Source organism: Malus sylvestris, chromosome 15 (genome assembly GCF_916048215.2).
Source record: "Malus sylvestris chromosome 15, drMalSylv7.2, whole genome shotgun sequence".
Classification (NCBI taxonomy): Eukaryota; Viridiplantae; Streptophyta; class Magnoliopsida; order Rosales; family Rosaceae; genus Malus; species Malus sylvestris.
Genome location: NC_062274.1, coordinates 27,987,598 through 28,013,547, shown reverse-complemented (window position 1 = coordinate 28,013,547; position 25,950 = coordinate 27,987,598). Strand labels below are relative to the sequence as shown.

Here is a 25,950-nt window from a genome sequence, read left to right as displayed (position 1 = left end):
TCATTAGGTTTTCAAATTATTTTCCAATTCTTTCTTTATTAGTCTATGTATTTTATTGATTTTTCTTCCTTCTATTGTATAAAAAACTTGAACTAAACTCTTACTGGGTTTGTGCTTCAGATTTTTGTCCTGCCAAGACTTTCTACTATTTTGACTTCTTTGAATTTTGTTATCTGAACTATGTTATTTGAATTTGGTTACCTAAATCGTGCCTAATATTTGATGTGGTATGTGGCTTTGTATGGCTAGCTGGTGTTATTTGGAGGTGTTTTTAGTTATAATGGGAGACAGGGCACATTAGTTATATATGTGCTCATGAATTGATTAGGATTAGGATAGTAGAGTTTTCGCTAATGTGATTGTGTGTTGTAGATTTTGGAGTTCGTACGAAATGGTGATAAATCTCTGGTGGAAGTGATGGACATTACGAAACAACTGCTAGGAAAGTAGTGGTGTGAACTGTGAAGGATTTTGGTAATGGGTTTTGAAAAGGAAACGTTTATATCTAATGTATTTTCAATTCCTTTATACATGAGGATTCCTTTATTAATTTGTGAATGTTAGCGGCATTTCCTCTTACAGTTGATGAAAGTAAACTTGGTGACACATAATAGCCAGGTAAACTAAACTTGGTGGCATCTGTCACTCTATGTTTCCTTCGCTTTTTGTCTTTACAATCAATTTCGATTGGATTATTATTGTTGGATTTTCAATTAGAAAAAAACTGTGAACACGGAAAATTCCTGAAACGAAAGAGACAAGAACAACGTGCACAAAATAATATTTGTGTTTGATGATTTTGGGTTACAATCTCTCTCAAATTTGATCATCTGATTCGATCTCCGTAAGGTGTTGATTTGTGGATGTTTCGTTGATCCAAGGGCCGTGGAGGCTTGATTTTGGATGAACTGTTGGAAGTTTCTTTAAGGGCCGTGGGCTTGATCTTTGAAGGTGGATTTGAGCGAATCTTCAAGGAGCCGTTGGGGCTTGATCTTGAGGATGAGTGTTTCTTCAAGGGCCGTTGAGGCTTGATCTTGAATAACGGTGATGAGCGGATCTTCAAGGGCTTTTGGGCTTGATCTTGAAGAACAGTGATGAACGGATCTTCAAGGGCTTTTGGGCTTGATCTTGAAGATGGATGATTGTTGATCCAAGGGCCGTCGGGGCTTGATCTTGGGATGAACAGTTGTGTGGATTTATTGATGTTGTTGATCCAAAGGGCCGTTGGGGCTTGATCTTAGGATGAACAGTTGTGTGGATTTGTTGATGTTGTTGATCCAAAGGGCCGTTGGGGCTTGATCTTAGGATGAACAGTTATGTGGATTTGGTGATGTTGTTGATCCAAAAGGGCCGTCGGGGCTTGATCTTAGGATGAACAGTTGTGTGGATTTGTTGATGTTATTGATCCAAAGGGCCGTGGGGGCTTGATCTTAGGATGAACAGTTGTGTGGATTTGTTGATGTTGTTGATCCAAAAGGCCATTGGGGCTTGATCTTAGGATGAACAGTTATGTGGATTTGGTGATGTTGTTGATCCAAGGGCCGTCGGGGCTTGATCTTGAATAACGGTGATGAACGGATCTTCAAGGGCTTTTGGGCTTGATCTTGAAAAACAGTGATGAACGGATCTTCAAGGGCTTTTGGGCTTGATCTTGAAGAATGGTTGGATGTGTGGATTCGTTGATGTTGTTGATCCAAGGGCCGTCGGGGCTTGATCTTGGAAGAACAATGAACGAAAAACGAAGAACACTTTCTTCAAGGGCCGTCGGGGCTTGATCTTGAATTGGTGGATTGTTGATCCAAGGGTCGTCGGGGCTTGATCTTGGAAGAACGATGAACGAAGAACGAAGAACACTTTCTTCAAGGGCCGTCGGGGCTTGATCTTGAAAGAACGATGAACGAAGAACACTTTCTTCAAGGGCCGTCGGGGCTTGATCTTGAATTGGTGGATGATTGTTGATCCAAAAGGCCATTTGGGCTTGATCTTAGGATGAACGATGAACGAAGAACGAAGAGAGCTTTCTTGATTCTTCGGGAACCTGGATGCTTGAGAGCTTCGGAGTTTCAGAGCTTCAGAGCTTCAAGAATTTTGCCTAATGATTTTGGTTCCCCTTAAATGAATGAATTAGCCTTCTATTTATAGAAATTTCCAAGGCCTAATTTTGAATATAATATTCCAGATGAAATAAGTCGTTTCTGCCAGGTGTTGACACGTGTCCTGTTTGATGACTTTTCCGATGATTCTCGATTTTTTGTTTAGACACACGCTACGTGTAAAATTTATGTAATACATGAGCGCTGAAACTTTGATTTATCGGTCAACATTTATTTACCGAAATTTCGATGTCTACAAATGCCCCACTTCAAGGCGCGTCGTATACATGTGCTTGTCATGTGTAGGAGATGTGTTTTGAAGTCCCTTATTGTAGATGTCGATCCAAGGGCCATCGAGGCTTGATCTTGAATTGGGCTGGCGATTTCTTCAAGGGTCGTTGAGGCTTGATCTTGAAGGTTGAAATTGGACCACAAGGGGCTTCATGTGGTAGATGATCTTTGGCTTTGGTAGTGGATGAATCAGCACGTATTTTGTTGCGCTTGTTGACTTTCCACAACTTTGATCTTGAACTGGTTTGGAGGATTTTCTGGATTCCTCCAATTGTTGATTTTCCAGAGCTTATTCTTGAACTAGGTTTTGATTCAAGAGTGGTAGACACTTGATCTTGAATCGGACTTGTGATTTCTTCAAGGGTCGTCGAGGCTTGATCTTGAATTTGGCCGGAAACTTCTTCAAGGGTCGTTGAGGCTTGATTCTTGAAGGATGACTCGAACACATGGCAAGCAGGCACGAGGTGAAGGTGACGACTTGTTGCTTTGTTCAATCTTTCTAATTCACACCTGAGCAGTTTGGTCAAGGGTATGATTTTCAAGATTGATGGGCTCTTCTTCCAGTTGGTGACTTGATCTTTAAGGATTTGATTCAAGGGTGGTGAAACGGCACATGCAGCCCACAACGCCTAGCAAGTCGACCCAAGAATTTGAGGGTCAAAACGAGTCCTCCACCTAGAGTGATTGCTAACCTGATGATATGAGGTACTTTTGATTTTGAAGAAGTAGCGGATGAATCGACACGTGCTTTGTTGTGCTTGTCTCCATATGCTTCAATGTATCATTTTCCCTTGTCTTATTTATTCTTCTGGCAGAATGTAGCATTTTCTCGAGTTCTTCAGCTGAGACTCCTTCTGCTGAGCTGACTGTGCAGGCTGCATTCTTCTCTGCTTGTTTCTTCAGGCAGATGTGGCAGCTTCTTAAGTTCCTCAGCTCGGACTCCTTCTGCTGAGCTGACTGTGAAGACTGCATTCTTCTCTACTTGTTTCTTCTGCACGTTGTCTCCACGTGCTGCAAGGTATCATTTTCACTTGCCTTATCTGTTCTTTAGGCAGATGTGGCAGCTTCTTTGGAAGTACAGCAGAAGTGGGAGACGAGTACTCGAGAGCAGTGCTAGGTAGGCAATCAGGGAAGGGTTCCCAGCAGTCGGTTCCTTACCCGAGTTTGAGTGGAAGTTCCGGCATATTGTTTTCTTTATCCTTGTCTTTGTAGGTAGGAACAAGGACAAAGGAAAGGACAGGGAGAACGCATGATATGAGATACTCTTGCTTTCTACCCTGGTGATATGAGATACTTTTGCTTTGGAGTTATTGGCTTGCAGAGGTACCCCAAGGAATAAGGAACACTGAGTGACCCGAGAGGCTTCGTTGGGAAGGCATTCTCGGAGATGAAGAAAGGTTCTTATGTCTGCCTTGCTATGAAGGGTGAAGGTGGACATTTATATGGATTAATAACCGGTACTGTTCTTTCACTCTTGTCGGCAACCGTTGGATGATTGAATAGTAAACTTCACGTGTTTTCTCCTTCACCGAAAATCTTCGACAAATTGCCCGTGATTTGCGCAAAGTTGAGTGTGCATATGACAGGTGTTGACGTGGCTGAAAAAGACTGGCGCCTCTTCGATATCTGGGATCGGCGCTTTGACAAATTGCCCGTGATTTCTGCAAAGCTGAGTTTGTGTATGACGGGTGCTAACGTGTCTGGAAAAGCAAGATGCCTCTCCGATTTCTGAGCTTGCCTATTCGATTTTTTTTGAATTTGGCCTCTTCGATTTCTGAGCCCCGTCGAGTGCAGAGGTTGCATATGACAAGTGCGGACAAGTCTGGAAAGGAAGATTGGCCCGTGGTTTTCGAGCAAGCCCAGCTTTTGAGAAAGCTAGCACCTCTTCGATTTTTGAATTGGCCTTTTCGAATTCTGAGCTCGCCTCTTCGATCTCTGAAATCCCGTCGAGTGCTGATTTTTATAGAGGCACGCAGTTCGTTTCAAAGCACACTTGAATTTTCGCTTGTAGAAACTCCCTTCTTGTACTTCTAAGATCTTGATTTTGTCAGACTTCTTATTTCTTCAACACCTTTGAAAATGTCTGGACCCTCCGACCGTCGTTTTGACTTGAATCTTGGTGAAGAGGCAGTCCCGCCTTCTCCAGACAACATATGGCGCCCATCCTTCATATCCCCTACTAGTCCTCTTACCGTTGGGGATTCGGTTGTGAAGAATGATATGACCGCTGCGGTGGTGGCCCGAAACCTTTTCACTCCCAGAGATAACAGACTACTTTCCAAACGGTCTGATGAGTTGGCTGTTAAGGATTCTCTGGCTCTCAGTGTGCAGTGTGCAGGTTCTGTGTCTAATATGGCCCAACGTCTATTTGCTCGAACCCGTCAAGTTGAATCATTGGCGGCTGAAGTGACGAGTCTCAAACAGGAGATTAGAAGGCTCAAGCAGGAGAATAAACAATTGCATAAGCTCGCACATAGCTATGCGACAAACATGAAGAGGAAGTTTGACCAGATGCAGGAATCTGATGGTCAGATTTTACTTGATCATCAGAGGTTTGTGGGTTTGTTCCAGCAGCATTTGCCTTCGTCTTCTGGGGCTGTACCACGTAATGAAGCTCCAAATGATCAACCTCCGACTCCTCTTCTTCCTAGAGTTCCGCTGAGTGGTGTGGCTTCAAACAGTCAACCTCCGACGCCTCTTCTTCTTGGAGTTCTGCCGAGTGGTGAGGCGCCACCTGATCGTCCTTGAAGATCCCCTCTTGTAAATTTGATTTTTTTTTAAGGTATGTATAATGCAAATTTATGTAAAATTTCTAGAAAAATAAATAAAATGGACTTTATTTCTCTCAATGTTTTTTTTTTTTTTGGCTATATACATATATATATACATACATACATACATACATACATATATATATACATACATACATACATACATACATATATATATATATATATATTTTCACGTGGACTGATCCACCATTCCAAAACCCTTTCCCTTTTTTTGCATGGTGCTAGCTACCAAGAATCCATTTACTCCTTTATATATATATATATATATATATTTTTTTTTTTTTTTTTTCTTCTTTTCTGCTTTTGGTAGTGCTCACACCTACCACATCAAAAAAAAAATTTATTATATTTTATTCTTTGCTTTCGGTGGCTGGACAACATTTGAAAACCAATTCACAACTTTTCATTTTTTTACACACATATTATTTATTTTTTTTATTATTATTTTTTTTAGAATGGTGTCCATCATTTTTTTATTATATTTTTTTTATATAAATTTGGACGACGGGTTGAGGAATTTGCAGGGATGAAGCCGAGCTTCGGAGCACCGCCGCATAGCACCGATGTTCAGAACAATCCCAGGCCCCAAACTCTGCTCTACGACCCGACCCATCTCTCCGGCCTACACTCTACCCAGATCTTCACCTCCGCCGCCGATACCATCTTCCACGTGGACCCGAATCGGCGGCAAGTTCGCAAGCGATGGCGACGATGACGTGGACCCAAACGAAGAGGAGTTCTCAAGCATTGGCGAATCGGGGACGGAGTGAACGTCCTGATCATATCGTCGGTTCCGCGGACGGCCTGATTGATTGAAACCCGCCGATCAGCGATTTGAATTTTGACAAAGGTGTTAGATCCGACGACCGGATCAAATCTTCTTGCGCTTCTCGGCTATGACCAACGGGTTGCTCCTGGCGATCTCCTCAATCCCGAGGGTCTTGAAATCGAACGAGCACGCGTGCTTCTCGGGGTACCTGTGAACCCCGCAGAACGTGGTCCCGCACCTGCACTTGAACCCGGTCAACCCGACGCGTTTCCTGCAAACGGTACACCGGTTCGGTTGCGACACCACCGTAGCCACCTCAGGAGCCCGAACAACTTCAGCGGGCTCACCGATTATATCTCTGGCTCCCTCCGGCAAAGTCAATGTCGGGGGCAGAGGTTGGCAGATAGTCTCGATCGCTGCCAGAGAGGCAGGCAAGGATGTTGAAGGAGGGGAAGAATGAGCGAAGAGAGAGGAAGAAGCAGCATCGGCAGCGGAGGCGAAGAGGGAAGCTTCGACGGTGGATTTGATCGACGCGTGCTGCTGCTCCTTGAGGCAGAAGTCTCTGTAGCATTTGGAACAGAGGTTCATGGTGGCCGGGCTGCCGAAGAATCCGCAGTTGTTTGCGCAGAGGTGGTGGCCTTCTCATGTTGCTGCGGGTGTAGGTTGGAAGACTATGAGTCAGCCGTGGAAGAGCTTGGATTTGCTGCAAACGTGGAGGAAGAAGACGGAGGAGTGGAGTTCGTGGTGCTCGGGTTAGCTAGAGATCTGCAACGCTGCCGAGAAAAAGATGAACAAAACCAACCCTCTACCCTGGCGAGATGAAATAGGGACTCTCCAGAACACAACACGACCCAACCAAGAAGACGACCCAGGCTCCGTTCTTGCCGCTTCCTCAGTATCCTTTTGGGCACGAGAGATACCGTTCTCCAGATCAGTGATTTTCTCCAAACCAGTGATTTTCTCCAATCACTGTTGATACTTCAGACGGCTAGCATCCTTTTCAAACTCTAATTTGGCAAGTGCTTCCTGTGAAACTTGAACTTCAGCTTCAGCTTTGCTGGCTCATTCGTACAGTCCCTTGGAACCAGGCACCATCAGCGACTTCAGCGTCTTCAGGGCAGTGTATAAGCTCCACACTTGAAACCCACGGGACGATCAGCAATGTTACAACGTTTTGGAATGGTAACAGCAATTTCTGGTTTCACTTCCGACATCTTAGCAGTATTTGAAAGCATCACGACACAGAGGCAGCTAGGGTTCTGGCCTATCCTTTTTACCTGGCTACAGCAACTAGCGGAAACTGGAGCCTTTTCATCCTGTGCTGCTGATGCACAGGGAGCCAGCTTCAAAGCTTCGCTATCAGGACTAGATTTTCCACACTCACCAGCCCCATATGCCCCATTAAACTGACTTATGCCGAGAATTGCAAGAAACACTATGAGGCAAATGTACTTCATTAAAGCTTCCATTTCTTCAATTCAGTGCCTATTTCTGATGTCGGTAGTCAAGGATGAAGTGGAGCGGCAGAGAGAGGATTCCTCTGCATAAACTTTGCCACATTCTTTGGGCCGCTATAGGTATGAGGCCCAAAATCTTGATGGGTTTCAGTTCTGACCTCAATGGGCTGCATGCCTTTTCAAACTTTCAACGGATAAAAATGGATAAAATGTAAGGTCCTAGTGGTAAAGAAGGTGAGTGGAGGACATGGCAGCTTGGCTGGGACGAGATGGAGAAACTAGCTGGGCTTGGGCCTGGATTCCTTGGATTTGAAGGCTGTTTATATATATATATATATATATTTTTTTTTTTTTTGGTCTAAAGAAATTGTTGTCTTTGTAATAAAATTGACTTTTATTAGTCAAACCTCTAATAAAATCCTTATTATTATTTTTTTTATTTTTTTATTTTGATGTGACTGTACTCGAAGTTTTTGAAGTTTCAAGTTGCCTACGTACTCTTCCAAAGAAGAGATCAAGTCATAACGTAGTTCAAATACATTTTTTTTTTTTTGGTATTTTCTTTTGGTGTCGTTTGTAGTTTTAACTCGTGCAGGCAAGGAGCGTGTCTTGGTGCCATTTGCAGTTTCAGCTCGTGCAGGCAAGAAGTGTTTGTTGCCGTTTGCAATTTTAGCTCGTACAGGCAAGGAGCGTTTGTTGTCGCCTTTTATGCTCGTGCGGACTAGGAGCGTTGGTTATCCCCTTTTAGGCTCGTGCGGACCAGGAGCGTTGGTTCGTGCAGTTTAGGCTCGTGCGAACAAGGAGCTTTGTTGGTTCGTCAAGCGATCCGGGAGAGGCGTTCCTCACAATTTTCATAGCAGGGAGCTTTGACCGCGTGATTGAAGAAGTTTTCGGGCAAGAAGTCGCGCATCGTGATGGCAACAGACGATCTTTGTGTCGCAATTTCATCATCTTCAACACGTTCACGTTGCTTTGAAGGTTGCCAAGAGCTGCTTTGCCCCCTTTCCGATTAGCGGACTTGTGGAGGAGACGTATGCTTCATGTGCAATTTCTTAGGAGTGACTTGAGTCCATCCTTCAACTTTGCTTATCTTTGAGGATGCCCCTAACGGTTGAGGTGAAAACTTTGAGTTGGAAGAGCCAAAAGTGATGGTGGTATAGTTTGACTTCACCACATCGTCAAGATCTAGCTCGATGATTCCTTTTTGAGCCAGCTTCATGATGAGATCTTTCAGCACGAAGCACTTTTCTGTCGGATGACTGATGAAGCGGTGGAATTTACAGTACCTTGGACTGTCGGTGCGATTCATCTCTTCTGGCCGTCTGCACTCAGGCAAACCGATCACCTTCTTGTCCAACAGGTCATCCAGCATGGCAACCACATCAGAGTCGGGGAATGGATAAGTCTTTTCCTCAAGCTCCTTCAAAGTGCGTCTACGCATCTCTTGATCACGAAAAGCTTCGGTTTGAATCGCCTTGCCTCGTGTAGGGATTTTGACGGGAGCTGTGTTGACCGTCATTGCTTCCTTGGTGGATTTCCACACAGTCTTCTCCAATTTTGGCCCAAGAACTTTGTCATTCTTGTAGTCGGCGATCGGTTCTTTCTTCCCATGATGGGCGATGCTCAACTCCATGTCATGGGCGCGGGTGGCTAGCTCTTCGAAGGTCTGTGGTTTAATGCCTTAAAGGATGTATTGCAAACCCCATTGCATACCTTGGACGCACATCTCGATTAAAGAGGTTTCCGAGAGCCTGTCTTTGCAGTCGAGGCTTAGAGTGCGCCATCTGTTGATGTAGTCAATGACCGGCTCATCTTTCCATTGCTTTGTGCTCGTTAGCTCTAGTATGCTCACAGTGCGGCGAGTGCTGTAGAAGCGGTTGAGGAATTCCCTTTCCAACTGTTCCCAGCTGTTGATGGACTCATGTTCTAGGTCCGTGTACCACTCAAAGGCGTTTCCTTTCAGCGAGCGCACAAATTGCTTAGCGAGGTAGTCTCCCTCCGTCCCCGCGTTGTTGCAAGTTTCGACAAAATGTGCAACGTGCTGCTTTGGGTTTCCTTTTCCATCAAACTGCATGAACTTTGGTGGTTGATATCCCCTCGACATCTTTAGGGCATCAATCTTCTTTGAATAAGGCTTTGAGTACAACCCGAAGGTATTTGAACTCCCTTCGTACTGTGCCTTGACGGTGCTGGCAATCATCTCTTGCAACTGCTGTATAGAAAGAGATCCCATGAGTGCTGCTGCTTGGTCTGGCTCCGGCTTCGCATCGATTCTCTCCACCGTAGGCTCATCTTCTAGGTTAGGGTTCTCGCCGTCCTGTGGCTCCAGTCGGCTGACGAGTGCAGCGATTTGCAAGTCTTTTTCTTCCACAGTTCGGGTTAGCCTTGTGATTGCTTCATTCATTTGAGCCAGCTGCTCATCGATTGAAGTTGCTCCAATGGTCATGACTTGCATGGCTGAACTGCCGCTCAAATCGGCATCGGAGAGCATGGATTCGGAGTATTTCCTTGGACTTTCGCCCCTTGGTGCCCTTAGTGAGGCTAAGGTGATCAAAGGCTCGTGCCTTGGGTGATCTTGTTCCCTTGGCAGAGTTGATGCAGAAGTGAAAGAGGCGGCAGAAGAGCTCTTGCCTTGCTTCGAGTCATGATGCCTAAAGTGACACCACTTGTGACGAGGACGCTCTTGTTCTTTTCGCCAGTTGCGGGAACAATTTGAGCCTTCCTTGATGCCATTAATTTTGGAAGTGTGCTCGAATTTCTTGAACGGAGAAAGAGATTAGAGGTAGAGATGGTCCCACTGGGCGTGCCAATTTGTGAACACGGAAAATTCCTGAAACGAAAGAGACAAGAACAACGTGCACAAAATAATATTTGTGTTTGATGATTTTGGGTTACATTCTCTTTCAAATTTGATCCTCTGATTCAATCTCCGTAAGGTGTTGATTTGTGGATGTTTCGTTGATCCAAGGGTCGTGGAGGCTTGATTTTGGATGAACTGTTGGAAGTTTCTTTAAGGGTCGTGGGCTTGATCTTTGAAGGTGGATTTGAGCGAATCTTCAAGGAGCCGTTGGGGCTTGATCTTGAGGATGAGTGTTTCTTCAAGGGCCGTTGAGGCTTGATCTTGAATAACGGTGATGAGCGGATCTTCAAGGGCTTTTGGGCTTGATCTTAAAGAACAGTGATGAACGGATCTTCAAGGGCTTTTGGGCTTGATCTTGAAGATGGATGATTGTTGATCCAAGGGCCGTCGGGGCTTGATCTTGGGATGAACAGTTGTGTGGATTTATTGATGTTGTTGATCCAAAGGGCCGTTAGGGCTTGATCTTAGGATGAACAGTTGTGTGGATTTGTTGATGTTGTTGATCCAAAGGGCCGTTGGGGCGTGATCTTAGGATGAACAGTTATGTGGATTTGGTGATGTTGTTGATCCAAAACGGCCGTCGGGGCTTGATCTTAGGATGAACAGTTGTGTGGATTTATTGATGTTATTGATCCAAAGGGCCATTGGGGCTTGATCTTAGGATGAACAATTGTGTGGATTTGTTGATGTTGTTGATCCAAAGGGCCGTTGGGGCTTGATCTTAGGATGAACAGTTATGTGGATTTGGTGATGTTGTTGATCCAAGGGTCGTCGGGGCTTGATCTTGAATAACGGTGATGAACGGATCTTCAAGGGCTTTTGGGCTTGATCTTGAAGAACAGTGATGAACGGATCTTCAAGGGCTTTTGGGCTTGATCTTGAAGAATGGTTGGATGTGTGGATTCGTTGATGTTGTTGATCCAAGGGCCGTCGGGGCTTGATCTTGGAAGAACAATGAACGAAAAACGAAGAACACTTTCTTCAAGGGCCGTCGGGGCTTGATCTTGAATTGGTGGATTGTTGATCCAAGGGCCGTCGGGGCTTGATCTTGGAAGAACGATGAACGAAGAACGAAGAACACTTTCTTCAAGGGTCGTCAGGGCTTGATCTTGAAAGAACGATGAACGAAGAACACTTTCTTCAAGGGCCGTCGGGGCTTGATCTTGAATTGGTGGATGATTGTTGATCCAAAGGGTCGTTTGGGTTTGATCTTAGGATGAACGATGAATGAAGAACGAAGAGAGCTTTCTTGATTCTTCGGGAACCTGGATGCTTGAGAGCTTCGGAGTTTCAGAGCTTCAGAGCTTCAAGAATTTTGCCTAATGATTTTGGTTCCCCTTAAATGAATGAATTAGCCTTCTATTTATAGAAATTTCCAAGGCCTAATTTTGAATATAATATTCCAGATGAAATAAGTCGTTCTGCCAGGTGTTGACACGTGTCCTGTTTGATGACTTTTCCGATGATTCTCGATTTTTTGTTTAGACACACGCTACGTGTAAAATTTATGTAATACATGAGCGCTGAAACTTTGATTTATCGGTCAACATTTATTTACCGAAATTTCGATGTCTACAAAAACCTCAAATGAAGTATGAGATTTCAAATTCTTGGGCTTTTGTGATTCTTCGTCCTAAAAAATGACTTGGGTTTTGCATAGTGTGATTCTTCAGTTATTAGAGATTCCAATCTTTTAGAAAACGGGGTTTTTAAAATCTTCTCAAAGTAGTAGGATTTGGAAATGAACTCTACTGGGTAAGTTTAGTTTCATATTAATTTTGGCAATTTATTTGTAGTCGTGCAAAAATCAAGGAGAAGACAACAAGGGAGAGAGAGAAACCGTCAGATAGATATATTGACAAAGACTCTTCCTGTACATCGACTGATTCTTACCGCACGTAACTTTCAATCTCGGATTCTCCATGATCTCTGCATTCTTTTCCAGTGGTTGTCCACCATTAACCAAATTCATTTTTCCTTCTATTTTCATGTATGATTGTTGGTTATTTTCTTTTGAGTGAAAAACTTGGATTTGTTTCTTCTCCATGTAAGTGTCTTTATGTTTCCCTTTGCATTCGTTACATTCCAATGAAGCCCGTTGGTGAGGTTCTTATGCTTACAAGGGAACTCTTGGCTCTGGGGAGTTTTTGTTTCTATTAATCCATTTTTCAATTATTTATCGTGCTTTTTCCATTAGGTTTCAAATCATTTGTATTGGTGTAAGCGGTGGAGATAAATGTGATGTGTGTTGTTTGGGCGAGACCATATTGTAGGGTTAGTAGTATGAAAATTTTCAAATTATTTCTTCATTAGTTTATGACTCTTATTGGGTTTATGCTTTATGTTTTCAATTTTGTTCTGCCAAGACTTTCTACTACTTCAACTTCTTTAAATTGTGCCAGATCATGATGTGAGGAGTGGGCCTTTTGCTGCTTCAGGCAAAAAAAATGCATAGTGCAAAGCTTCCTGTAAGGCTGTAAGAATCTGGACAAATCGTGAGTGTTCTATCAATTAATGGAATTTTCTTCTACATTTGATTTTGCTTTCAATTCTTCTTTTTATTTTAATGAAATTTCTAATTGGACAATTTGCCGGATTCAGAGTTTTCTTACCAAGAATCCCTCTCAAAAGCACTGATATTGCTGGGCTTCCATTTGAACTTACAAGAAAGCAATTTCCAGTGAAATTAAGTTTATCTATCACTATAAACAAATCTCAAGATCAGACAATACCACATGTAGGCATTTACCTTCCATATCATGTCTTGAGTCATGGACAATTATATGTGGCTTTACCGAGAGGGGTCTCAAAGTCAACCACAACCGTGTTAGTAAAAAATGGCTCTATAGTAGGCCAACAAGGTGTATTTACACAGAATGTAGTATACAAAGAAGTCTTGCTTCATTCCAGCTAATTATGGTGATTCCTAATAGGTAACAACTTTATTAACAATAACCTTTCAGTATGCAATTCTCACTTATCAATTAACTCTTTTTATTTGATTTTTAATTTTCTCACTATCGTTTGTAGATTGGCAATGAAAATTTGAAGCATCAATCAGGAACAAATGGGTGGAAATTGCTACATTGATGTCAATATGTAAACTTTCTTTTCAAAAGAAACAATGCAATATAGACTTTATGGGTATTGTGAATAATGTACATATTGTGATGTAGGTTTTATATTTTGACATTTAAGTTGTTTTGTATTTTTCTACTAGTACTTAATGTTTTCATATACTCTTTTTTTATTTAAATCTACTTACTATTGTTCATGGACTTTAGGTAGGAACTTGCATCCAAAATCCCATGTTGTTTGACAATTGCATAAATAACATTTAAATTATTACTTTACGCAAAATGAAAATGAAAAACATGACAACTATTTAGGATGTGCATGGTAAAGAAAAAGTTCCTCTTTGCACAATACATTTACAATATATCTTGACAATTACAATGGAAAAAAATAACACAATACACCTTTAGGAGCGCGTAGCGTCCCTGATGCAAAAATACCTCTCGCACGCACGTTAGTGCATGCGGAGAGGCTGGTATATATATATGTAACAAACTTATAGATTGTGATTCATTTCCTTACATAAAATCTAACTTAGGCATCAAAGGGCTTTCACTCATACCACATCAGTGTGACAAGGTTTTACATCAACATGTATCAAACAATTTACACAAAGAAAATACTTAAAAGAAATAACATGGTATCTATATATACAATGCAACATATATGTACAACATAAAGAAAATGCAATGCAAATATGTTCAACAAAACTACTTAACTAAAATCTTAATATAGTTGAACTTTTGGAAACAACATCTGACTCACATTCAAACCAACGACCTCTGTAATGTAACATAAGTCGAGATCCGACTTACTATCCTTCATAAGGTATTAGCTCAAGGTTTTTTTTTTCAGCACCTCTTTTGAAACACAGGACCTTAAGCTTTGAAAATTTTCACTGGCCAACCATTATTGGCAAAACTTCTAAAGGAAAATTTGGTATACATAGTTAGGTACATATATTTCAATACACATGTTTCGGTACATAAAATATGGTATATATATTTTGGTACTGTTTGGGCCCAAAATAATAGTTTGGGCCGAGTATAGAATCATTCTCGGCCCGGAAGGCCTTGCGACAAGAATACCATGGATCGTTTAGTACGTGGGCCTCCAAACCTAGGTCGGCTAGGTCATAACGCAAGAAGTCGAGTCCTAATGCAATGAGGAGTCTCGGCAAGACCCGGAAGCGAATCCGGCTCGGTTAAGGACTAGGTTCACAATCCTAGTGAAAGTAGGACTGGTCGAGTTGGTGCTGATCAGGAGAAGAAGACCTAGTCCGAGTAGGTTTTTAACTCGACCTTGGGGGGAGCCGTTGCTATAAATAGAAGAGACTGCGCATCATTGAAGGCCCCTGCAAATCAATACAAAACTACCCTGCGCAAACTCTCAACAACTTGAGATTTTTTTTTCTTTCTTTTTCACTGACACATCTTCCGTTGGCATCAACAGCACTGTGGAAGCAACCAGTGATATCTTAAGTCGGCATAGATAGCTCTGTCACCGTAGAATCAGTCGATCTCGCAGTATCTTCCGTTGGCATCAACAGCACTGCAGCGAGAACGGTTGATTACCTATCCAAGTCTCGGTCGAGGAGGATTTCCGGATCCTTATTGATTGAGGTCATCTCATTAGCCTTCTCGGCGAAGTGATGTGTTACGGTATATCGAGCTCGGCGCTTTGCTTGCCGAGTTATTTTATGATTGGATATTCCCAAGTGGGATTTAGAGTTCGGCATTCGGACGGCCGAACCACGTTCACCATTAAAACTTATATTTGCTTTGAGTATTTGTGCCCTTACACTCTGGTGTCGATTCGGCGTGAGTTTACTCTGACGAATAACATCACTGTGACTGAATCCGACGACGACGACTCGTGAACTTCGTAAGAATAGTAACCTTGTCTTCAGGTTCGAGAGCCCAAGAGGTCGAGACGTGTTCCTTTCTCGGCCACAATCGCAAGACGCAGAAGTCAGCCGCGCACCCAACGCAACATCAACAAAATTTACTCCTCGGTCGAACTCGGCCGACGAGTTGGCACGCCCCGCATTCACCGAAGGACGTAGTTAGCTTATCGATTACTCGGCCTGCGCGCCACGTAGGCTTGGTAGTTTCTAGGGTCAACAGGTACACATACTTCAAAACATACATTTCATTATATATACTTTAGTACGTATATTTTGGTACACATACTTTGGTACATATATTTCTGCACATATGTCTTGATACATATATTTCGGTACATATATTTATTTAAACATACTTCTATACATATACTTAAGTACATTTATTTAAACATATGCACTTACTTATATTACAGTACATATATTTAACTTTGGTCAAAGAATTTGTCCAAAAAAACAAAAAAAGCTTTGGTCAAAGAAACATTTGCATTGCCTTCTCGCTGGACTCGGACCCAATCCAATTAGCGTTATGATTGGATTAAGCATGGGGCATCCTATCATCCTTTTAAGTCAGCTCAGCTCCAATAATAGTATGTGTAAGTACTCTTATTTCTTACCTGACGCTCAAACAACTACCTCTCGGAGAGAAAACAAATAGCAACCAACAGTCGAAAGCAACCATTGCTGAAGATATCCTAAGCATCGAAATTTTCAACAGTCAGATTAGTGTAAACGGAAAGAATCTAAGGATCTATCCTAGGATGTTTGTTCCAACCTCCTCTGACACTAAAGGGTTCATCATATATCCATAGACCCTACTTAGGCTAGTTTGATATTGTTGTGCTTTGAAAAAAATTTGTTTTTAGTGTGCTGTGAGAATAAACAATTGTAAAATAAAGCAGCAGAGTGTTTGGTAACTTTTTTTTTAAAAGTGCTTTTGGAAAAAAAGTAATATAATAGTGTTTGATAAAACAGCTGTGACTGTATGAAATGACCAAAAAAGGTATAAATCAGCCTTATCTTTCTTTTATCCATCTTCATTTATTAATAATCCATGTCTTTTATTTATTAATAGTCTCTCTAGAAGTCTCCCATCTTTCTTTTATTAACCTTCTTTCTCCTTCCGTCTCATTTCGCCTATCTTTCTCTGTTGTGCGTTTGCCTTTCAGATAAATCCTCCTTCAACTTAATTTGGGGTTTTTTTTGAGGTTCTTGAAAATCCAATTCGATCGGATTTGATTTGGGGGCCTAGAAATTTTGGGTTCGTAGAAGTCTAAATCAATGGGTCTAATCTTTCTATGACATTATGTTTCGTATCCGTCTGCTCCACTCGTTCACTGTTGTCTTCCACTACTGGTTCTACGTTTTCTAGTGAATTAATCGCATCAATTCCTTGCCTTCAATTCGAATCCCAATCCTAATTTTATTTTCGCCCCAATTCTTTCAACCCTAATCTAATTTAGGTAACAAACATCAATTCCTAATTTTTGCAATTCTTGGGTAAATTACCCGAAGAAAGGAAGAAATGTCTTCGGTTCAGCACCAATCAAGCTCAGGTTCCGACGGGTAGACGAGAAGAAGAGGAAGAGGATGTAGAAGCAGATTGATGATTTGACGACTGAGTTCTGATAGGAGCATATTTATGCGACTTTGTTATCTTGTTTTCTTGCATTTACGTTGTTAGTTATTGTTTATTATAGTGATTTAAGCTAGTTTCGTGTGTTTGTAGGTTCATATGGCAATTGAAGCAAGAAAGTGCATTTTGGTGCATTTTAGAGCAAAAATGAGCTTAAATGGAATGTATGCTTATGGAGCATAGGGAATGGACAAGTTTGAAGGTCAAAGGAGTTTAAGAAATGAAGAAATGAAAGTGAAGAACAAAGAAGTCGGAATTGGCAACTAAAGTTTCTAAAGTTGGAAGTTTCTATTCTTGGAGGTTTCCATTTTCGAGAGTTTCTATTCTTGGCTTTGGGCTTCTAGATGAAATAAGCTTTCTAGAAACCCTATTTTCCTTGCCTTGCAAGGCTTTCTAGAAACCCTAATTTATTGTGGATCTCTACCCTTGCCGCACCCTAAACCCTAGCCCATTACTTGTGCTGATTTCTCTAGGGTTTTGTGGTGCCTATAAATACATATTTTAGGGTTGAATCACCTAATTTTCGTCCATACTTCCAGCCACACCATTCTACACATCCAAAAACCCCAAAAACACAATTCTAGCCATTTTTCTTCCTTGCCGCAAGCCATCTACCACCATTCTTCCATATTTTCTAACCTTCCCCCATCCTTTTGCCGCAACACATCCATTCCACCAAAGAGAGGAGCTTTGCCGTGACCTTTGGAGAGGAGGAAGGCTTTGCCGCATGCAATCTTCAACCATTGGAGTTTCTAGAGTTCTTTCTTCCCTTGTTTCTGTTTTCATGTTTAATTTAACTTGTTGTTCAATTATGTTAGACATGTGGAACTAATTTCTTTTTAGTTAGAGGTGAATTTGAAGCCATGGACATATGTTTTATATGATTTGATTTCTTCCAATTATGATTTCAGAAATTGTGAATGAGATTTACTTATCTATTTGATTGATAACTTGTTTATGTATGTGGGTTGAGGGTCGACACTTAATTTGCATGCTTAAACTTGATGCTAGGGTATAAGGGAATTTCACCTAATCGTTATTAACTTGTATTCATAAGTAGTGAAAGTCGCTAGTCACGATTGTGTTAAGTAAATCCTAGGCAAGAGTAACATGCGTATCCCATAGTTATGAATGCCTCGTCAATGCTTATGATTTCCATTGAACTTAATGATCTTTGATATGTGTCTCTATCATGCGTATTCCATAGTTAGGGTCCTTGATAAGAATAATTTGGTTGTAATGCGTATTCCATTCAATTCAATGAATCTAGGGAAATCTGAGAATTAATTGGTTCAATCTAGTTAATGTGGGGCATTGTCATTCATGGTTTGTTGATAGAGTAATTGGAGATTGAGTTGTATGCATATGTTCATGTGTGGATAAGGAACCCTCTAACTAGCTTCTCACCATTCTATTTAATCACAATCTGTTTTGCTTTACATTTGTTTTTAAAGTTTGAGTTTTAAAGTTTTAATTTCGTCAAAATCATTCCCCCATTTATTTTAAAGTGTTAGATTAGTTAGAAATCCATTTAGTTGTGTTTTTAAGTGTTTTGAGTCAAGTCATAGTCCAAATTCGTCCAAACTAGTGTTAGGTACTCAAAACTGCCCAGAAAGTGGTTTTAAGGCAGTTTTGAGCCTTTTAGTTGCTGTTTTGAGTTTTTAGTTTGTTTAGGTGTTTTAAACCCTAGTTTTGCATTAATTGAGTCTAGTTTAGTGTTCTACATTATATTTTTATGTTTTTGAGTCAGTTTTACATTGATTAGCATCCCTAGTTAATCCCCGGTTAGAACGATCCCTATTTGCTCATATACTACAATTGTCATCCATAGGGTTTAATTTGTGTGTCAAGTTAATTTTCACATCAAGTTCACCCGTCTGGAGATGTCAAACAATCAGGTTCGGCAAACAGTCGATGCTAGGGAGCAGAGCTACAATGAGATAGAGGATGTTGTTGGACTTTAGAAAGTTTCATTAAAGATGCACTGTAGCTCCGCATGCTTTGAAAAAAAAGCCAGTTTTCTAAAGTAGTAATTAGCTGCTTCAGCTTTTCTGATGATTTTAACTTATTCTCATAGCAGCTTCCAAAATAATCCATTTTTTTTTAGTTTACCAAACACCTTCAACATAAAAACTTTGAAAATAAGCAGTTTTTTTTTTAAGCACTTCAATGCCAAACCATACCTAAGCATTAAATGATAAGGGTTTTTTTTTTTTTTTTTTTTTGAGGTAAAGATGATAAGGGTTACGTCACCCTGAAAATCACACAGCGTGCTCGTCATGCTTCACATGCTTGGTTACCACAATCCAATTTGCTAGGCCACTCTTCTCACCAAAGTTGATGGGCTAAACAGGCTTAACATGTCCCAAATACTCGTCATAAGTCCAAAAAGACTCGCTGGTGGACATAGCCCAATATGGCTTGATGTAGAAAGATCCAACATGATTTGCACAAGACAACAATCATATAATCATGGCCCAAAGAACCTATGATTTTAAGAGTTGTCCTAAAGCTACTTCTCACTGATGCTCTTCATAATGTCTCTATTAGTCAACCACGGTTAGCTAAATGGGTGCGATAATGTGGGTTTCAAACCAATTACATACGGAGCACTGAATCGACCTGTAAGAAGGTGGAAGAACAAGAGCTATTGCAGTTGAGAAACAAGTTACCACGTGTGCCATTATAGATCACCTTAAGCTCAAACTTGTCATTTACATCAGCACGTATGAAACAACTTACACAAAAAGATATTTAAAAGAAATAACATGCTAGTAGGTTCTTTCCCACATACATACAATGCAACAGATATGTACAACTTTAAAGAAATGCAATGCAAATATGTACAACATAAACAACTTAACTAAAATCTTAAAATAATTGAACTTTTGGAAACGACATCTGACTCACATTCCAGCCAAATTCCCCTTGTACTATAACGCAAGTTGAGATTTGACTTACTAACCTTCACCGTTACTAGGTCGGGGTATTTTTCAGCATCTATTTTTCAAACCTAAGTTGCTTTGTTTCAAAAAAGATGCTGAAAAAATAACCCAATCTAGTACCAGTGAAGGATAGTAAGTCGCATTTCGAATTATGATACAGTAGAAAGGGCGTTAGTTGAAATGTGAGTTTCATGTCGTTTCCAAAAGTTAAATTCTATTTCCACAGTGATGACGGTGATGGTTGTACGTCCAATATCGTGCTGCAAAATTGTTTATCACAATTCACATTCCGGATGAGGAATTGTGCATGCCTATCATCATAATCAACCTTTCCTGACGTGAAAAAAATGATGAAAAAAATGAGAAATATTTACATATTTTCTTTGGTGTTGATTAGGTAAAAGTATACGTACCTGCTTTCAATTTTTGGCGCATATTTTATTTTAGCTAAAAGAACCGCCACTAGAAAAATGTTTTAATTCTAGGAGCTGATTCACTACAAGAATTAAGGCCTATGACAAACAACATTCCACTAATTTACCTTGTGAAATACATAGTGAAATATATTTGTTCCGACTTGTGAAATACATAGCGCGAGGTCAAAAGCAGATTTTGTTGGTGACACAATTTCCCCTTCTACAAACTAACCAAGTTCATTCACAATAATAAGAAATTTTTTAATTTAAATAAAGGATTAGTGAATGGTAATATGACGATTAGAAAACACTGCAATTGAAAGGGAGATAGCACATATTGTTGGAACTTGTGATTGTGAGGCAGTCCCACATCGTCCAAACCTTTATTGCAAGTCACCTTTATAAGTGAATTCACTCACTTATAGTTTGAAAAAAATTGGGCCAAAGTTATGGACCTTGGACCTTAGACTTAGAGGGTTTTGGTGTATATATTAAATGTCAAAGATGGGCCTTAGACTTGGAGGGTTTAAGTTTATATATTAAATGTCAAAGATGGGCCTTCGATTTACTACAAAGAATGATCAGTTCAAGATATTAAATTCACTGCTTCATTAGGTAAATCCGATAAGTACTCACTAGAGAAGGTTCAAGTCCAAAAGACACCTATCCCGATGCGTATCATATCTAAGTTCTCTGGAAAAACGTTACTAATTTAGTTAGTATCTTATTTTCTATTCAAATGCGGGGTATTGCTAGAGTTTGAATAGAAAATGTGGGATATTGTTGGAACTTGTGATTGTGAGGCAGTCCCACATCGCCCAAACCTTTATTGCAAGTCACCTTTATAAGTGAGTTCACTCACTTATAGTTTGAAAAGAATTGGGCCAAAGCCATGGACCTTGGGCCTTAGACTTGGAGGGTTTGGGTGTATATATTAAATGTCAAAGATGGGCTCGGATGGACGAAAAACACAAGTTACGTTTTTTATTTTTTGGATTCAGTTTTTCTGAAAGGATAAAAGTAATTGAACATGTATGTCCGTTTTTAAACTGTTAAGAATGAACGGTTACATTTGTTCAAGTTACGCCATTATATATATGGCAATAAGATCAGAAACTAAAATATAAAATTTCCACCGCTTCCTTTTCCATCTTACACAGAGAAGTGCACAACCAATTAGCCAAGAATCCAAGTTCGAGTGCAAGAACTTGGATTAGATAGTTGTATCCTGCAAGATAGACGTCCATTGAACTACTGCATGGGTGTAGGGGCAAATTTCTGTCTTAGGTGATTGCATTTGCAAGCCTCTATCTTCAAAGAACAAGTAAGTGATTTGTGATTTTATATGCAAGTTACTTAAGTGTTTATATTTTGATATTTATTGTATCTGCTGTTGAATTTCTTATTCAAAATAAACTGTGCAAATTATATATATTGTATAAGTGACATTTGATTGGTTTCTAACACATAGACCATAAGAGACTAGGCAAGCCAGACTACACATCAGGAATGAGATTGTAGCTACAAATCCAACGTACCTTTTTCCCACCCAAACCAATTAGAAGGAGCCAGGGCCACCATGGAACACCCCCCCCCCCCCGTCCCTCTATGACCTCAAACTAAGGTCATCTCCAATCGAAAAGGCTAAACATAACCCCATCCAAAATTATAGCCTTGCAAAAAATTATTTTTAAATGAACAATATCAAACCATACTCATATACAATCTCCACCGGATAGGCTAAATAGCCCCCTCAATATTTTATTAATTTTAAGTTTATACTTTAAATTATTGGTTAATTTAATTACATTACTGTTGGATGTTTTCAAATCTAGCCGTCAAATTTGAATAAATTATTACAAATGAGGAGCTAGGCCCCTAAAAAAAAGCTAAGATTGGGGGGGGGGGTTACATTTGGCCATGTGTTGCCCTTTTGGCCAAATAATGGTCTGGTGTGCTCCATAAAATTATAACCCAGTTATCGGTTGGAGATGAATTTTTAAACAAATCAGGTAATTTTTTCCTTTTAGACTTTTCTTCCTCTCCATTAGAGATATCCTAAGAAAACTCAAATTAATTATTACCTGATTACAATCCTAAAATAAAACAATATAACAGGAAATAGTCTCGACAACAAATTTAATTAAAAATGATAAGATGAATGAAAGATCGTGTACCTTATTCATTCTTTGTGGGATACCTGTATAGGTGGTGCTTGTGTTAGTAACGTTGGTGATTGTGCTTGTGCTTGTGCTTGTGCTTGTGCTTGTGGTAACCAATTACGAGATTGATTTTTATGCTTGTGCGTGGAAATTATTTGTATATAAATAATACGGTCACTGAAAATTGTACCCAAGGGCAACCGTGTGTATGTGTGTGTTTTTTGTTTAATTTTTTTTATGCATTAATGAAAAATCACTATCGCTTATTGTCACAAACACACATGAATGCACTCAAGAACGAACTGATTAGTAAAAGTCAATATGGCACTAACTGATGTATTAAGCCCGTTCACATGAAAGAAGAGAAAAAAGAAATGAGTGATTATCTTCCTTCTCTTTCTTGAGGGGGGAAGAGAAATAGGTTCTTATGGAGGGAGGGGAAAAGGATTAGGTATACCTATCTCAATTGACACCTTCGACCCCGATATCCTCCAAACACCAGGGAAGGCACGTGCTGGTCGACACCTGAAGGTGATTAAGCCATATTAACATGCATGTAAAAATATGAAGAATGAACGAACGTAAATAAAACACATAAATTTTATTAATAACGAATGTGCAAAAGTAGGAACGTGTTCAAAGCATACACTAATCAAGAATATTGTAGAAGGAAAATTATGAAAATGTACAAACAAAGGAATAGGTCCTACACCTCGAAGATACCAACAAGGGAGTGCCTTGACACCAGGATTGTACGGCTCGATTCTAAGTCCTGAAGGGGGCGCAAAACAAAACATGAGTGGACCAAGTTTATATATACATAATACTAAAACAATTATTGTTCAACGTACTAACCCTAGTTTATGAAAACTCGTATTGCATAATAAGTAATAGGTTTTCCAAAAACCCTAGCATGCCAAGAAATCCTTCATAAAACATATATCATATTTAGTGTACTTAGTAGTGGTATCACAATTGCCCAAAGGCATATATAAATATCTCCCGTCCGAAGGCACTACATTGCCTGCCCAAAGGTTGTATATAAATATCTTCCGCCCGAAGGCACTACATCGCCCACCCGAAGGTCGTATATAAATATCTTTCGCCTGAAGGCACTACATTGCCCGCCCGAATGTCCTATATAAGTATCATTTGCCCGTAGGCACATAGTGTGAATAACCACTAAGTAAGCACAGAAAATCATGAACATAATCTTTCCAAAATATAACTCATCGGTGCCCAATAGCTCAAACATCATATCAAAAATCCATGTTCATAAATATGTCAGTAAACATAAATTTGATAAAGCATGATATTTCATAAATCCGATTTACTCATAAATGTTTCATGAAACGTAGTCATAAAATCATGTTTTTCATGTATGCATTTTTAGTAATTAAAATAATGCATTTTGGAAGGGGTCCACTCACAGATACTTCGTCGTCAAAGAGTTGTGCAAACTAGAGAAGATGGGGTTGCCACTAACAAACGCACATAAGCACATAAAGGGACCAATTAATTAAACTCTACTAAAACGATTGAATTTGGGAAAACAGACGTCATAAACGGATTTAGGACGTTGAAAAACCTAAGGATAGACCTCGGGTTCCTTCATGGGCAGCCGCATGCGTCGGCCATGACAGCTTTCCACGCACGCCCACGCGTCGACCATGGAAATCAGAGAATCGGTTCCAGGTCGGGTTGGATCTGGATCGGATCTGGGTTTTGGGTTGCTAGGTTGGGCTTGGTTTTGGGTTACGGGTCTGGTCGACCCAGTTTCAGGCCATGGGTCGGCCAATTTCTGCAAAAATGGCCAGGAAGCTAAACGAAGTCCGATCAACTCCATTTCACCAGTATAACTAGCATGCCATATATGGATTTAAAGCTACAAATGAGAGGAATAAAAATATACCACTGGTGCTCTTGGCCATGGCAGGAGTTGGCCAAAAAAAGGCCTGCAAGTCACTACATCCTTCACCAGAAGTTGGGTTCATTACTCCCAAGTTGATTTCGTGTTAATCCTTCACAACAATGAGTATACCACTTAACAATCAAACTCAAACATCAATTTAAGACAGAGAAGAGTGACTTCGAGGCTCACCTAATCGAAAAAGGTGGAAATCGCTGGCATGGTGGGTGAGCTAGGTTCGGTGTCTTTATGCTTCACAGATAGAGAGAGAGGGACAGTAAAGCTTGAGGAGGAGAGTCACGAAAATGAGGGGGGGAGAAAGCCCACGAATGATGGTGGATTTGTGGTGCTCATCGGAGGGAATGGCGAGTTGTTGGGGGGGGTTTTGGGTCTCAACTCGATAGAGAAGAAGAAGAAGTCTGTGAGAGAGTGAGGGGGGAAAAGAGAGAGTGTCGAGAGTCTAGGGGACACGGGCAAGAGAGGATGAAAGGTTGAGTGGGATGCAGATCCCACATGGCACACTAAACAATCCCATAAAAGACAAGCATGCAAATATCTCCTGCATGTGAAATTACCAATTTACCCTTGTCGTTCTGAAATTTATAAAAATTTTGGACGGGTCGTTACATCAATAGGACCTCATAAAGGAATGAGAGTTGTTGAAGGGTTGTATATTGTTGAGCCGAAGGGCAGCAGTTATGTACATGACCGTAGTATGCCATGTCGTCTCATCCCTGCAACATTGAAGTGAAGTGTACTTATGTACTATTTCCAGTTCATTGATAAGGAAGATAGAATTGGGGTGGGGGTTTACAATGTGATACTTAGCCGGGGAGGATATGCGGCTAAGGTTAATCTGATAAGTGAAGCAGTCATCATTTGATCAATTGGCTTAGCCACTGAACCACTCGTGCTCACCCATTTTGTCTCACTCTAAATTGGAATGACTCTCTTAGTTATGTTGCACCAAGACCCTTGTCCCTATGTTCTCTCTCATCCGCCTATAGCCATATACAGTTCAGGGGAATGAGAGAAGGCCAATCAGAATGCAGAGAAGGCTTGAGTTCTTTTTATTACTCTTTTGGCTTAGTTGTGAATATGTAGTGTTCAATGTACCTATTGAAGATATAAAGTAAGTTACTTAGCCCACTCCACAACAAAATCTAATCATCCGAAGTTCCGAACCGTCATTTTAAAAACCTTTATTTGAAGATCATACTTGCAAAAAAATTAGTCAAATCAAACAACAGTTAGTCATGTAACTATAATCAAATAAATCAATACAATTTCCCTATAACAAAAGAAAATTTTCACAAGAACAATCAAACAATGAAATGATTGCCAGTTTCACTAAGGTTTTTTTTTTTTTTTTTTTGTAAAGATGAGGCTGAATAATGATTTTTAGAAAATGAGATTATGTTATGAAGTTACACACATACACACACACACATATGGGTTCGGATCTTTGATGGTTTAGATCTTTGAAAAAAAGCTATGGAGTGAGCTCTATAAAATGTATGCTAAAAAATGGGTGTCTCTCTATATTTATAGGGTAGGTTTGGGAAAATCAAATATCTCGTACTGTCGAACATAATTTCATGTATGGTGGTAAGTAGACTTGAAGTTTTCACTTGGACTGCAA

The 25,950-nt window shown here is 40.4% G+C and overlaps 2 protein-coding genes and 1 long non-coding RNA gene across 7 annotated transcripts; all 3 read right to left on the bottom strand.

The window, feature by feature from the left end:
* Nucleotides 1–5,650: 5,650 nt before the first annotated feature.
* On the bottom strand, nt 5,651–7,040 carry LOC126602883 (zinc finger A20 and AN1 domain-containing stress-associated protein 4-like). The gene is made up of 2 exons (XM_050269715.1): nt 7,031–7,040; nt 5,651–6,586 (listed from the first exon to the last, which is right to left on the bottom strand). Exons 1-2 carry the CDS (start codon nt 7,038–7,040, stop codon nt 6,048–6,050), a joined length of 549 nt encoding a protein of 182 aa, XP_050125672.1. The 3' UTR covers nt 5,651–6,047.
* LOC126604847 (non-specific lipid transfer protein GPI-anchored 5-like) lies at nt 6,990–7,432 on the bottom strand. Its single transcript, XM_050272162.1, has one exon. It carries the CDS (start codon nt 7,412–7,414, stop codon nt 7,058–7,060), a length of 357 nt encoding a protein of 118 aa, XP_050128119.1. The 5' UTR covers nt 7,415–7,432; the 3' UTR covers nt 6,990–7,057.
* Nucleotides 7,433–19,532: 12,100 nt separating this feature from the next.
* Nucleotides 19,533–24,806, bottom strand: LOC126604850 (uncharacterized). 5 transcript variants are annotated; one of them, XR_007616763.1, is made up of 6 exons: nt 24,501–24,806; nt 24,312–24,420; nt 23,112–23,171; nt 22,857–22,924; nt 22,415–22,437; nt 19,533–20,464 (listed from the first exon to the last, which is right to left on the bottom strand). It is a non-coding gene; the product is annotated as an uncharacterized LOC126604850 (long non-coding RNA). The 5 variants fall into 5 exon arrangements; XR_007616760.1 differs by lacking the exon at nt 19,533–20,464 and adding an exon at nt 21,261–22,295; XR_007616761.1 differs by lacking the exon at nt 19,533–20,464 and adding an exon at nt 21,261–21,491.
* Nucleotides 24,807–25,950: the final 1,144 nt, after the last annotated feature.